This window comes from Mastigoproctus giganteus, chromosome 5, assembly GCF_048544385.1.
Source record: "Mastigoproctus giganteus isolate SK-2022 chromosome 5, ASM4854438v1, whole genome shotgun sequence".
Classification (NCBI taxonomy): domain Eukaryota; kingdom Metazoa; phylum Arthropoda; class Arachnida; order Uropygi; family Thelyphonidae; genus Mastigoproctus; species Mastigoproctus giganteus.
The window spans coordinates 53,302,532-53,316,952 of NC_143579.1; the positions used below are offsets into that span (position 1 = coordinate 53,302,532).

General features: G+C 33.3%; 1 protein-coding gene across 1 annotated transcript in view; it reads right to left on the reverse strand.

Annotated features, from left to right (window-relative positions):
• The window catches only part of Vps15 (vacuolar protein sorting 15), a 316,929-nt gene that overhangs the window by 274,855 nt on the left and 27,653 nt on the right, over positions 1–14,421 (reverse strand). Inside the window, exons 4-5 of the mRNA XM_090374029.1 lie at positions 12,450–12,494; positions 6,007–6,086 (exon numbers count right to left, since the gene is read on the reverse strand). Of these exons, the coding sequence (XP_090230155.1) occupies positions 6,007–6,086; positions 12,450–12,494 (125 nt within the window). The remainder of the gene's footprint in view (positions 1–6,006; positions 6,087–12,449; positions 12,495–14,421) is intronic.

Sequence of the window (14,421 nt, forward strand, 5' to 3'; positions counted from 1 at the left end):
ATCTCTATTAATGTTGCTCCCAATAGAACTAATCCGCAAGCCTTCGTGTGCTACCCCAGATGATCCTTTAAACGCCGTTTTGTTTCCCCCACATAACATTCCCCACAATCCGGGCACTTAATGCTATAAACAATTTTATGCTATAAATAATGCTATAAACAATTGTTCATAGCACTTAATGCTATAAACAATTTTATAGCATTAAGTGCCCGGATTGTGGGGAATGTTATGTGGGGGAAACAAAACGGCGTTTAAAGGATCGTCTGGGGGAGCACACAAAAGCGATAAGGAATGCAGATTATGGGAAATCAGCCATGATGGAGCATTATTGGGAGAAGCAACATCAAATCTCCCCGACGAAGCTACTATCATCGACCAGGCGCATAGGTTTTGGGATCGTAAGTGGCTCGAGAGCTTGCGGATTAGCTCCATTGGGAGCAACATTAATAGAGATAGGGGTATGCGGATTCATCCCCTCTTTGAGATAGTGATTCTTGGAGGGGATGAATGATTTCACCTGACGTGCTTCCGAGCCACTTCCGGTTCCGTTACACATGAGAACAATGCATGTGTCATTGAACCACGTGACATGTGCCGTGAAACCTGCAGGTATTTAAGATTGCACTGCAAAAATAAAGCCTACTGTTGAGAAAGAAGGCAGAGCCCTCAAAAGCTTCAGATTTTAGCACTTTTAATTCTGTATATTTTATGGTATTCTTTTTCTTTTTATATGCTTTTTGTAAATAGTAATTTATTGTAAATTAGTAATACCAGCTATTAAACTATTAATTTTGTTTTTTGTTTTATTATTTCAATGCAAGGTTGGTGTAAACTACTAAAAATTTATATTATGAATATGCCCAACCCCAGAGGCCTATTTCAAGAAGTGTACAGAATGATACAATATTTGAAGATTAAATGCACAAGGCATAATATGATATGGGTTTAAATTAACTATATAATATCGGTGTAGATACACCATAGTTTACCCATAAATTAAACTATGTATGTGAAAGGCACCATTTTTTATTGTATCTCATATTGTGGCTACCTTCACGAGATACCAGGTATTACACTACGAATAAGTAATGCTTCTTTAGTAGAAAAGACTAATGTTATTTATTCTCAGTGGATACCACCACCCATCTGTTTTTTGGACATTCAAGGAATGGTTTACCAGCATGTTGTTTGTTATTTGGTTTTTAGGAGCATTAGCAATCAAGGCCATATTGCTCCGGGGATATGCAGTGGTCATTCCCTGACCTTTCTGCATTCTCCGTATTTGGTGGGCATGGGCTCGAACCCAGGTCTAATCAAGAAGCGTGCTATGCACTGCTACTCCTGCCCACCTGGCTATGGAGGCACCCAGCATGTTGTGCCATGTCATATAACTGTTAGAGGACCTTACTACAGAACTGTACTGCACACTTTGTGGGATCATATTCATTGCAAATGACCACAACTGCACACAGGTAGGTGGATGCTGTATCACGATAATGTGAGACCTCACTTGTTCATACTATCAAGTACTTAACCAGAATTAACGTCAATGTTTTCCTCATGTGTTCTACAGTCCTAACCTTGTAACCTGCAATATTTTTTTATTTTCAAAGTTAAAGAAGGCAGTGCACAGAAGGCGTTACCAGTCATCAGAAAAAGTTGTAAAGACATCAGAGGCAATACTCAAATGCATGTCAAAAAATAGCTTCCATCATGTTTCTGAAGAACAGAATGGCAGAAACATTGAAATAAGTGCATTTCATCAAATAGGGATTACTTTGAAAGGAACATCAAATTAAGGATGAGTAATAAAAGTACGTTGTGGAAAAAAAAACTATGACCAGACCATTCTTTACTGAACAGCCCTTGTAAATACCTTTCCCACATATATATATATTATTTGTCTATATTGGTATCTATTATTCTGCCACTTTTTTCCCTAAATCTATTATAACATTGGCAGGAACATCATGGCTGAACAATAAATTCTGTGAATTAAATTTTATTTCTCATTATTCAAGCTCTGTGATTCAATTTTTTCAAATAACCACTTTTCATATATATTTTCAGAAAATTAGAAATTTAAGACCAATGTTAATAAGTTTCTTTTCTGTTCACAATACAGGCTGGCCTTGATTAATGTGATTAATTCATCATGCGAGCACATTGCACAAAATGGAAACGCATTAATCAAATATAATAATCAATAGGAAAAATTATAATTGGTCTGTGACCTTCAGGAATGTCCATAAAGAATTTTAAAAATACCTTTTATATAACTTTTTAACCATATACCATGTAAAAGATAATAAAAATAATTATAGAATTAAATGTTTATTGCATAAAATACATAATTAAGAAACTAACTATCTGCTACAGAAATATTTGAACAGTCGTTTGAACAGTTTTGGCTTTCTTTTTTTCATCATACAATTTCTGATAGCCAACAACGAGCTTCTCTAGGCCCTGCAAAAATAACATGCTTCTTTTGATGTTAGGATCAACATCCATTACCTTTTGTTTAATGTTCTCTGTGATACAAAAGATTTTGCCTAATTCTTTTACCGTTATCTCCTTTGCGGTAACATTTTCATCTAGTTCACACTCTTTTTCTTCAGCTCCTTTGTACGCATGCTGTTCCTCTATTTGAAGGAGATGGTTGTCACTTAGCTGTTCTGAATGCAAATTCAGTGAGTCTCAAACATTAGCCGTATCCAAGCCTTTGAAACCAAGGTCATTACCAATATTACCAATATCTTCAATAACATTTTGAACTGCATCTTTGAAGCCAGTAAAATTGTTTGCGCAATAAGGTAAAAGATGCTTCCAAACTGCTCCCACATTGCTGGCTGTTACTTCTTCCCATGCTGCACGAATGTTTTCATTGGCCACTCGTATGTTATATTTTTTCCAAAATTCTGTTATAGAAATTGCATTGTCTCCTGTTGTAGCTTCAAGTGCCTGTGCAAATGTTCTACAGAGATAGTAAGCCTTGAAGTTGCAATCGTCCCTTGGTCATTGGGATGCAATAACAAAGTCGTATTTGCTGGTAAAAAACAACTTTCACATTTTCATTTAAGTCACCAAGTGCAGAAGGATGTCCAGGTGCATTATCTAAAAGCAACAGAGCTTTAAAAGTAAGATTATTTTTCTTAAAATAGGCTTCAACTGTTGGACAGAAATAAGACATAAGTCTTCAAATAGGGCTTTGGTCATCCATGCTTTTGTATTTGAATGCAAAATGACTGGAAGGGTTCAATGGCTGTATCCTTTTAAAGCCCTAGGATTTTGTGTACAGTACACAAGAATAGGCTTCAATTTAAAATCACCTTCAGAAGCATCACAACGTGATGCTTCATTTGCAGCCAAATAAGTTTTAGTTGGCATCCATTTCCAAAATAGGCCTGTTTCGTCTACATTAAATATTTGCCGATTGTTATATTTACTTTGCCATCCTGAATGATTTTTTGCAATTCTGCAGGAAATTTGGCTGCAGCATCTTCATCAGCACTAGCAGCTTCCCCTGTTATTTTAACATTATGCAGTCCTGCTCTATTTTTGAAATATTCAAACCACCCTGAACTAGCAACAAATGTTTCAGTCTTCCCTTGATATTTTGTTTCTTTGAACTTAGTGAAAATGTTAATAGCTTTGCTCTGAATATTTTCCTCAGATAATAGAATTATTTTTTGATTGAAATCTTCTATCCAAATTGATAAAAGGCTTTCCATTTCAATCACTATTGGAGTCCCGTTTCTGGTATTTCATAAAACAAAAGAAGTTGATGAAACTTTACCTTTCTCTTTATATTAGTCCTTACGGCTCAAGAATGGTAGACTCACTGTATCCTAGACCTCTTACGATTTTCGCATGGTTTGCACCACCTTCATATTTTTTAATAACTTCAATTTTTTCAGCTAAAGCATTAACTTTTCATTTTTTTATTGCAATCACATTGTTTTTCATTCTTTCTTTTATTCATAAAAAACAAGGGTAGAAAATTAGAATTTTTAAATGCATCTGCATGTGACTTTATTAGCAGGAGACAAAAAAGTAACACATCTACTTCTGATGGTTGATGGAACACACTGAGGCAGGCAGCGGGCAAACGCTTGTTTATTGGCCGTCAGACACTTAGCACGCAATTCAAATATTTTTCAACAATCGCATAAAAAAGATCACGTTAACTGGAAATTTGCATCATGCAAAGTAAAAAGTGGTATAATTTTTTCAAATCGCAGTAACCGAAAAATGCGTTACTCAAACTCATGTTATGTGAGGCCTGGCTTATGTAGTACTAGAATACTACATGTTCAACAACCTTCCATGTCTGGATTACCATAAAAATATTACAAACAAACCAATTAAAATTAATGATAATTTGTACTTTGATTGTTAAAAATCTTATTTGAAAAAAGTTCAAAATATGTGACAGGTTATGAACAATAGCTTGAATTAAATAAACTAATACTACTGTTTACATAAATGTAATAAACAAGTAAATCACATTCCTGGCATTCTGACAGGGAGGTTGGTTATAGACTGCAAGCAGTATTTCAGACAAATTCAGCCTAGCATTTTTGCACAATTTATTTGCTAAAATAAGTGTATTTCAGGTTCAGTGTTTAATTTATTTAATCTGAAGCTTTATTCTCAGTGATAAGCTTTCCCATTTACACCTGTAATAACTTCTCTTCATGTTTTGATCCCAAAGAGGAGGGAAAAAAATAAAACAAGTTTCATAGTGGGAGTTGATCCTATATACCAGAGGTGACCAATTAGCAGACCAGTCTAGATGCAGCCAGCAAAAAATTTTTTGCGAACTGCGGGGTAAATGAACCTAAATCATTAATTTAAATATACAGTCAGGCCTCTGTTTAACAAACTTCTTTATAGAAATTTTTTCTGCTTAGCAAACCTTTTTGAATTTTCCTTGGTAATTACATTTAAAATAGTTTCTGTAAAATTTCCATATCACAAATGCATTATGAGAGAGTTATGGATACTCATTATTTGCACTGATGGCCTTAGGCAATTAGAAAACACAAATTAAGAGTTAAAGGGATTACTGTTCTGCAATTTAGTGCTACCTGTATCTATAGTAATTACATAAAAAATAGAAATATTTTTTTAGACGATTTATTAATTTTATTTTAATTTCAAGAATGCAGACCATGATAAAATTTTTTTTCTAATACACACTCCGATGAAAACTAATTGGTGACCCCTGCTATAGACTAATAAATAAATGGTGGTATGTATGCAACAAACTTGTTGATCCATGCATTACATTACAGAAAATGTTACTAAAATGGTTAAAAAACTCATTGTAATCTATTGCCATAATACTCAAGTCACTGATTTGCAGAACTCTTTAAAAATGAGTGCATGTATCATTCAAGTGCATAACTTCATAATTAAAAATGTTTACTTGATTCTGTTTATTATCATACACTGAATTCCTCATCAAGACCTTTTGAATGGTATATGACTTCTCTTTGTAGATTCTGCACTGAAGGGTGAGATTGTGAGTAAACATATATTCTTATTTTTCCGATTTATAATAATGATATATGTTCCATGTCCTGCTTAAAGCTTATACATCTAAATCTATTTGTGTTATCAAAATTTTCTTCATTTTTTGTTTTACAGGATAATAAAAAAAAACGCAAAAAGTTATTTGGAATTAAACCATGCAAAAATTAATACACAAGTGGGTGCACATTGCACTTTATACACTATATTTCTATAATTAAAAAATATTTAGTGATGTAATAAAATTAAATGAAAATAAAATAATAAAATAGACATTTTAATTTTTAAGCGATTCTTTTTTTTTTTTTTTGTTGTTGTTGTATGAAGTCAACTAACGTGTACACTACAGGGACAAATGCATTTCTGACAACTTATGTTTAAGTATTAGTAATCTTTTTTCTGCTAAATGCTTGCAAAAATTCAGTATAAAATAATTAACAGGTGTTGAAGAATATTAATATTTTAAATTACCTTCAAGGCAGTCTTTGTGGGCTGTCAATGGCAATGTAGGATCATGTATAGCAAATACTTTAACTACTGTTAATCCCTCCCTGAAATAAGGAAAACAGCAGCTAAGATTCTTTATTTAAGCATGTTTGTTTGGAAGTCAATAATTAAGTACTATTAGTCACTAAGAAGGGAAAATGAATAATAACTTTCTGACAACTTATTTTATTACATTACAAAAATTAAATTTTTTGTAAAGTAATTAAATTAGTAATTTAACACTTTTTTAATTAATTAATAAAATGTTCAATTCAAGAGCTAAAAATGTCTATTTTTAATATTTAAAAATAATCTATATTAAAAATTATACAGACATACAGCACATTTCATATTGTGTATGTGTAAAATTTTACAGTATATTAAATTTATATATAAATATAATGGAATAAATTAATTTTAAAATATCACAAGCTTCAAAAATTAAATATCTTAGTCTGCTCATGTAAATTTGGAACAGAGGCTTGTCATGTGCAAACTATAAAACATCACTATAAACAAGTTGGCAAAACCACAGTTTACCCTTAATTATGTAAACAGCTAGGAGCAAACTGTTTGCATATGATGTATCAATCTCATATTGTGAAGCAAGTCCACTAATGTTATTAATGGAGTCCCCAGAGTTCAGTGTTGGGTCCATTGTTCTTTTCTGTATTTATTAATGATATTGATGAAGGTATATCAAGCTTAATGTCTAAGTTTTCAGATGATATGAATGTTGGTAAGGTTGTTAATGACACTAATTACAGTATGCTACTGCAAAAGGATCTAGAAACGTTGAGCAGATGGGCTGAGAGGTGGAAACTGAAGTTTAATGTTGTCAAATATAAAGTACTGCATATGGGTAGCAGTAACCCCAGAGTAACATATCAACTGTGTGGTACTACACTGATAGTGGTAGAGAATGAAAAGGACCTGGGGGTAATTGTGTAGGCAGATATGAAGTTTTCTGAACAGTGAAGACAGTCTGCAAGAGTAGCTCGTGGTGTCTTGTCAATGATATACAAGAATTTTTCTAGCAGGAATAAGGAGGTGACTATCCCCTTGTATTAGGCAATGGTCAGGCCACACTTTGAGTACTGTACACAGGTCTGGAGGCTTCATTTTAGAAAGGATGTAGAGCTGTTGGAATGAGTACAGAGAAGGGTAATAAGATCAGTGAATGGAACAAAGGGTTGCTCTTATGAAGAAAGGCTTAAGATTTGCAAATTACAGTGTCTGGTGACTAGGCACCTGCGAGGTGATCTGATTGTAGTGTATAAGGTCTTGAATGGTTTGAGCAAGCTCGATGCTGATGGGATTCTTCCTCTTGCCCAGATTAATTGCCTGAGGGGACATAATTCAAATTGTGGAAAGACAGTTGTAGAATAGATGTGTGGAAATTTGCCTTTAGCCAGCATGTGGTTGATTGCTGGAACAAACTTCCATCTGTTGTCGTAGAAGTTGACAGCTTAAATAAATTCATGGCAGAACTAAACAAACATTTGGTGAGAATGGATGGGTGAAATGGGAAGGGTTTTTTTTTTTTTTTTTTGGCTGATGCTGTATAAACTTGCTTCTTGCATCATATGCCTCTACTAATGCTAAGTCTTCCTTTTACATTTGAAATATGCAGCTGCTCGTAAAGTAGATACAGGTGATGCTTCTGCAACCTTCATTCATAAGATTGTGGACTCTCTCGACATTACCTTCAGTTTGAATGGAAACCAGTTGTCCCAGTCTGAGGTTTTCCTCAACTGACTTGCATCCATCATGAATGAAGATTCATCACTCTCACACACACACACACACACACACACACACACACACACACACACACACACACACACACACACACACACACACACACACACACACACACAGGATAGACACTCATCTCCATCTCCATAAACTTTTTTCAGTCTTCATTCACTTCTGTCACACTTTTACCCAACTTATTAAAATTTAATTGTGGAACGTTGTTTCATTCTTCAAATTTTTGACACAGCACACCACCAATGTCTTGAGACAACTGCCACAACTTGAGAACTACTGAAGTGATGCTCACAAACATGAGCTGTATTGAAAGAGCACACTCCAGTGGTTGAAATGGTGCATTTTTTTTAAATGTAGCATTCATGAGGCAGACAGGAAAAATCAGTCCCATTATTTAATTGACAGACTATGTATGCTGCTATTTTGTAATGCATGCCATTACCCAGGCAGCCATTTCAGAGGATACTGTCGCTACATCAGTGAGTAACTAGGCTGACCACTCAGGGATGAAAAGTTTAACAGTATGTAAAAAAAAAAAGTAAAATGCAGCCATTATCAACCCACCGCAGGATGGAAGCCTCCTCAACAATTCATGCTGATGGAAACAGACCATAATCTGCCATGCTGGTCCAGTGCAGGTTGGCAGATCGACTGTATTTAGCAGTTAGGAGCTTGAACCCCCAATCTACTCAAAGCGCATGTGTTACTGCACTCCCGCTCCTGACACTCGGCTATGGAGGCCTTCACAGTATGAGAGATGCCAATAATTTATTGACAACATTTGTAAGAGGTGTCAAGTAAATTCACAATGACAGCTTCAGGTATGTAGTAGCTATAAAACAGTAGTTTATAGATAAGTTGGTAAAGCTGCATTTTTGAACATACCTAAGTTTGCTGAAAGATGCGTCAACCTCATATTGGATAATGAAATACATTAAAAATAAACAATAATATACTTTTCCTTGGGGATTAGTGATATCTGTTTGAAGTAAAATATCAAGGTAACTTATGATAACTTATTTCACAATTTGAGATTGAATCTTTTAGAAAACTTAGTTTTCTCTCAATTATATACACAGCTGAGATTTTTTGCCAACTCATGTACAAGCAATATTTTATAGGATGCAAAACCACAGGAACTAAAATGAAAGAAGCATAAAATGTAAAACCATGGTATTCTTTGAAAAAGTGACAAATACCAATATAAAAAAGTAGTGCAGAAATAACTCCCTTGGGTTAACCCAATGTTAGCTATTCTCCAAAAATTATTACCATGCATCTCAAAGAACATAGACATCTGTGGCAACACTGCCTGAACAAAACTAACAAGTGATCCAGTAATTAAGAAATATTTCTGCAATAATTCAACAAGTGATTGTAAGAACATGGTATACTATAAATTATGAAAACTTACATTCAAAAACCAAGAACACCTTCAAATTAAATGATTTATATAGGTAGATTTTACCAAGGATTACATACCACAGATGATATATGATGATTTCATTAAAATGAAAATATTTTGGATCCCAGATGACTTCCCTTATTATTGGTGATTTGCAGTCTCACTTGAATGAAATAGTTTTGGTTTTGATACACAATTTTTTTTCAAAATCTACCTGTGCCTAAAATATATTGGTTTACAACAAATGAACTTTATAGAAATTTATGAATGGGATTGTGCAATTCATATTACAAATACTGATATGAGTGCATATGCTTTAAGGGGTGGGGGGGGGTTTAAAAAGACATGGAAAAGAATTTAATATCACACCCTCTACTACCTTTCAAATAATTATGCTCTGTATGACTGATAAGCCATACAGAGCATAAAAAAAACAAACTAGATGATATATGTGATAAAATTGGATACCAGTAAAACCACAGATGATATGCGATGACAATTTTTTTTTTTTTTTTTTTGTAAAAGAAATTAATACAATGTTCAAATCAAAGAAAAACATAATGAACAACAGAAAAGAATGAAAGAAGCCTCATTTTCTTTATTTTAAGTCTTTCACTACAGAAATATTCCTGTAAACAGTTCACTCAATCAAAAGAAACAATGTCAGAATTAGTAATAGAATTCAACTCAGTGCTATCTGAACCCACACATTTCTGATTGTGCTAAAGCTGAACTTTTGTATTAATGCAGGGGGAAATAAAAGTCAAACATTAAAATACAAAAATTAACTTTAATATGTAAAATGTAAAAATAAAATATACTTACAAAATTATGCTTTTAACAAAATATTTTTACTTTTCTAGTACAGGCTGGCCTCGATTAACGCGATTAATTCGTCCCGCGAGTGCATCGTGCAAAACGGAAACAAGTTAATCGAATATAATAATCAATAGGAAAAATTATAATTGGTCATTGACCTTCTGGAATGTCTATAAAGAATTTTAAAAATACCTTTTAAATAACTTTTTAACTGTATACAATGTAAAATATAATGAAAATAATTATGGAATTAAATGTTTATTGCATAAAACAGTGGTTCCCAAACTGTGTGCTGCGGAATATTTTAAATTTTCGAGGGAAACAGTGATACTCGACATCTGTCGGACACCACACAAACTACTAGATTGAGGTAGTTTGCAGTTTCAACATTTCTTATTAAGTTGTTTGGACCTAACTACTAAACGGAACTGTTAGATATTTCTTTTGGTCTAGGTGCACCGTGAAAAAATTACTGAGACACTAAGGGCGCCATGAACCGAGAAAGTTTGGGAACCTCTGACGTAAAATACACAATGAAGAAATGACTGTTGCGGAAATATTTGAACAGTGTTGACTTTCTCTTTTCATCAATCAATTTCCGATAGCCGATAACAATCTTCTCTAGGCCCTGGCGAAATAAATATCACAGAGAACCTCAAACCTTTTGTTTGAGGTTCTCTGCAATACGAAAGAATTCATCTAGTTCTTTTACCGTTATCTCCTTCGCGGTAACATTTTCATCAGGCTCATTTAAAAATTTGAATTTTTAAATGCAAGTCTGCATTGACTTTATTAGCAGGAGACAAACAAGTAACACGTCTTTTTCCGATGGTTGATGGAACAGACCGAGGCGGGCAGCAGGCAAACATTTGTTTATTGCCTGTCCAATGCGCGGTAAGCTTAAAGCGGGATTCAAATCTTTTTCAACTATTGCATAAAAAAAAAAAAAAAGATCGTGTTAACTGGAAATCTGCATTGTGTAAAGTGAAAAGTGGTATAATTTTTTCAAATAGCGGTAACTGAAACACGCGTTAATCGAACTCGCATTACGCGAGGCCTGGTTGTATATGTATTTAGTCATTTTATTTATTATTCACTGAAACACGCGTTAATCGAACTCGCATTACGCGAGGCCTGGTTGTATATGTATTTAGTCATTTTATTTATTATTCATTTTAAAGCAAATTTTTAAGTAAAATAAATCAGAAATTACTATTTCTATATAACAGAAAAGTGCAACAAATTTATTTGAATAAATGGGGATTTTTTAAAAAAAATTTACAGAAACACTTCTTAGAATGAAATTTCTGTGGATGAAATGATTTGCATCCCCAAGAAGTTTGTTTTAACAGGATTTTACTGTACAGACTACTTTCTCAATGAATAACAGATAATAAAATTACTATTTTTACTAATTACAAATAGACAGTGCTCTAATACCTTTTTTGCCAGCTTGGCCTGTTACCTTTATGAACCGAATTCAAAAATTACAGAATTGAATCAATTTAGATCGGTGAGGGAAGAGACACTTTTGAGCTGTCTTCTCACTTTGGTTGAATTAGTCAGCTGCTGGAAAAGGTGACATAACAAAAAATATCTAGTTTTTCTTCTGCCAAATCAGAAGAAAATTAAAGTCAGGTGATTTTTCATTCAAGTGTATTAAAAACCCCATGATACACATAGGCATCAACATTCAGTTAAGGCATATGTGTTAAGGCATATTTGAAAAGTTAACAGTTTTGGTTTTTGTAAATACAATGTTCAACATAATAACCTATATTCAGCATTATTACAAAACAGACACTGATCTATATCATAGGAATTAAACAATGTAATCATATCAGCAGAAAATGCTGTTTTAAAAAAATTCAGTTTTTAGCTTTTAAAAATGAAAATTTTATTTCTTAAATCTTAAAAAATAATACTGGTGAGCAAATAAGCAATAGTAAAGACACAAACTGCAAGACTCTTGTATAACATTCTGAATGAGGAGGCCAAGAAGCTAAAAAAAAAGTGATATTTACTGATAGTTTTCACCAGTTTACAATCTACAATTAACTGTATTACTGGTGAGGAAGGCTATCTGTATTACTGGTGAAGGTGGTGGGAATTCCCTCCAGAAGCCTGAAGGTGGGGTTCAATGGAATCTACACTTGATACATAGTCAACCTGTATCAAGTGTAGATTCATGTGGTAAAACTTCAATAAACATCATAAAATAAATTCTCATGTGGTAAACAAGTGTCTTGTATTTTTATTTAACTTCTAATAATGGCCAATCCTCCTTTCAAACAATTAAAAGGATTTTGCCATAAGCAACCAGAGCATTAAAGAAAACTGTCACACTCACCTTAAAAATATTATTAATTAAACTAACTTATACTTTAAGCTGCATTATACTATCTTTGTTGCTATTTCTATACTTCATTACCTATGTTTTGCTCGGGCAACTTTAAAAAATCTTGTGCTTCCCAGACTGCAAAGAAATAAGTGTATATTTTAAATAAATATATTATAAACTTCAAATTAAGATTAAAAAATATTTATTTTATTTCATTTCAGTAATAAACCAGCTGATCTAAAAATGTTTTGAAGTCAATTTTAAAATTATCTACTTCTAGTGGAAAATTTTAAAATCGACTTTGAAACTGCCTTCAAAACATTCCCAACATGACTTAGAACCAGAAATAACTTATTTATAAAGATGGCATCCCCTTATAAGATTGCACTGAGATTAAACAGCACCCAGTATAGTTTTTTTGGTAATGTAATTTGATTAAAAGTAATGCAGCTTGAGATTACTCAAACTGCATTATTACTTTTAATCAATTATTAATTTTAATCATTATTAAATTTTAATCAATTTTTCATATTTATTAATTTTTCTTTTCCTTTAAATGAGTGCTAGTAGACAGATAGTAGACACAGTAATTGTTTTATTAACATCCAGTTTTTGAAAAATTTTGCTAATAAATGTGACATAAATACAGTGCAACCTCAATATAGTGTGTCTCTTCATACTGTGGTTTGGATATACCATGGGTATGACATGTTCCCCCCACCACCAAAAAGAATTATGAAAAAAATCAGTGTGTTCAAAGAACTAGCAATTTTATATTGGAAATCAGAAAAAGTGAATACTGCATATACTTGTATCTACTGTACATCCTACTACTGTATTTCCAGGAGGGGAAATTAGCTAAAAATTGGCTCTATATTCACTTCAATATAGTATTCAGTTGCAGAATAACAACAGGATTCATCAAAGACTAATTACTATAGGCAACCAGTTTTTCCCCTCAGCTACAGATGCATTAAAAGTGTATATCACTGGAATGTTAATTACAAACAGCTATCTCCGTCAAGTGCATTACATTAGTCACAAAGTAAATTTTTGTAAACAGCACATCCTTTCTTCAACTAGAAGTTACACTTAGGATAGCAAAAACTGCTAAGAGATAGACTAAACAAAAGTATACATGAACTGACATGTTCTTTCTGGAGAAATCACGTGATTCCACTTTGGCCAAACGGTTTTAGTTTTCTCAAAACACGGTAAACTCTAGGGCATTAGAAATAAATACATGGCAAAATTAATAAATCAGTAAGACTGAAGTAATGGCCTCCAAAGGAAAAAATTATACAGTTGAAGAAAAATTAAGAGTATCAAAAGAGTTAAGAGTGGTGAAACAAAAGGTTGTATATTTCACAAGTTTAGAATTCCAGAAGGAACAATCTACAGTTAGAAAAAAAGAGTAATAATGTGTTCATTCATAGACTCCATTGAAGGTGAAGTAGGCTTCAAAAGAAAGAAAACCAGACCTTGTGAAAAGAGTTATGTGGACCAATACTTATACAAGTGGTTTCTACAGAAGCATAGAAGGAGTACTGATAAATGGGGTAATTCTGAAAGCAGAGAGACTTAAATTTTATAAGCTACTTGGTGGAGATGACACAAAAGGCACCCAAAAAACAAAACTAAAAAAGAGAGAATTACTGTGTCACTTGTGCAAACAAGACTGGAAATCATTAAGCTAAAGCTATTGTGCATCAGTAAAAATCGAAGTCCCCAATGTTCTAAGCACATCAACATGAAATCTATACCTGTGATTTATAAAAATATCTCCAACACTTGGAGATATGGTGAGTGATATTTTTGCTTCATGGTTTGAAAGTGAGTTTTTACCATGGTGAGATGCCACTTGCCTTCCAAAAAAATGTAAAGAAAAGGCTCTGTTATTGTTGGAACACTACCTGGCTCATCCTCCAGCTGATGTCCTGAAATCGAAAAATGGCAAGATCAGAGTTGTTTTTGCCAAGTAACAAAACTGCACTAATTCAGCCCATAGATCAGGGCATTATTCAAGCCTTCAAAGCCTACTATCATGGTGAGCTACTTGCTG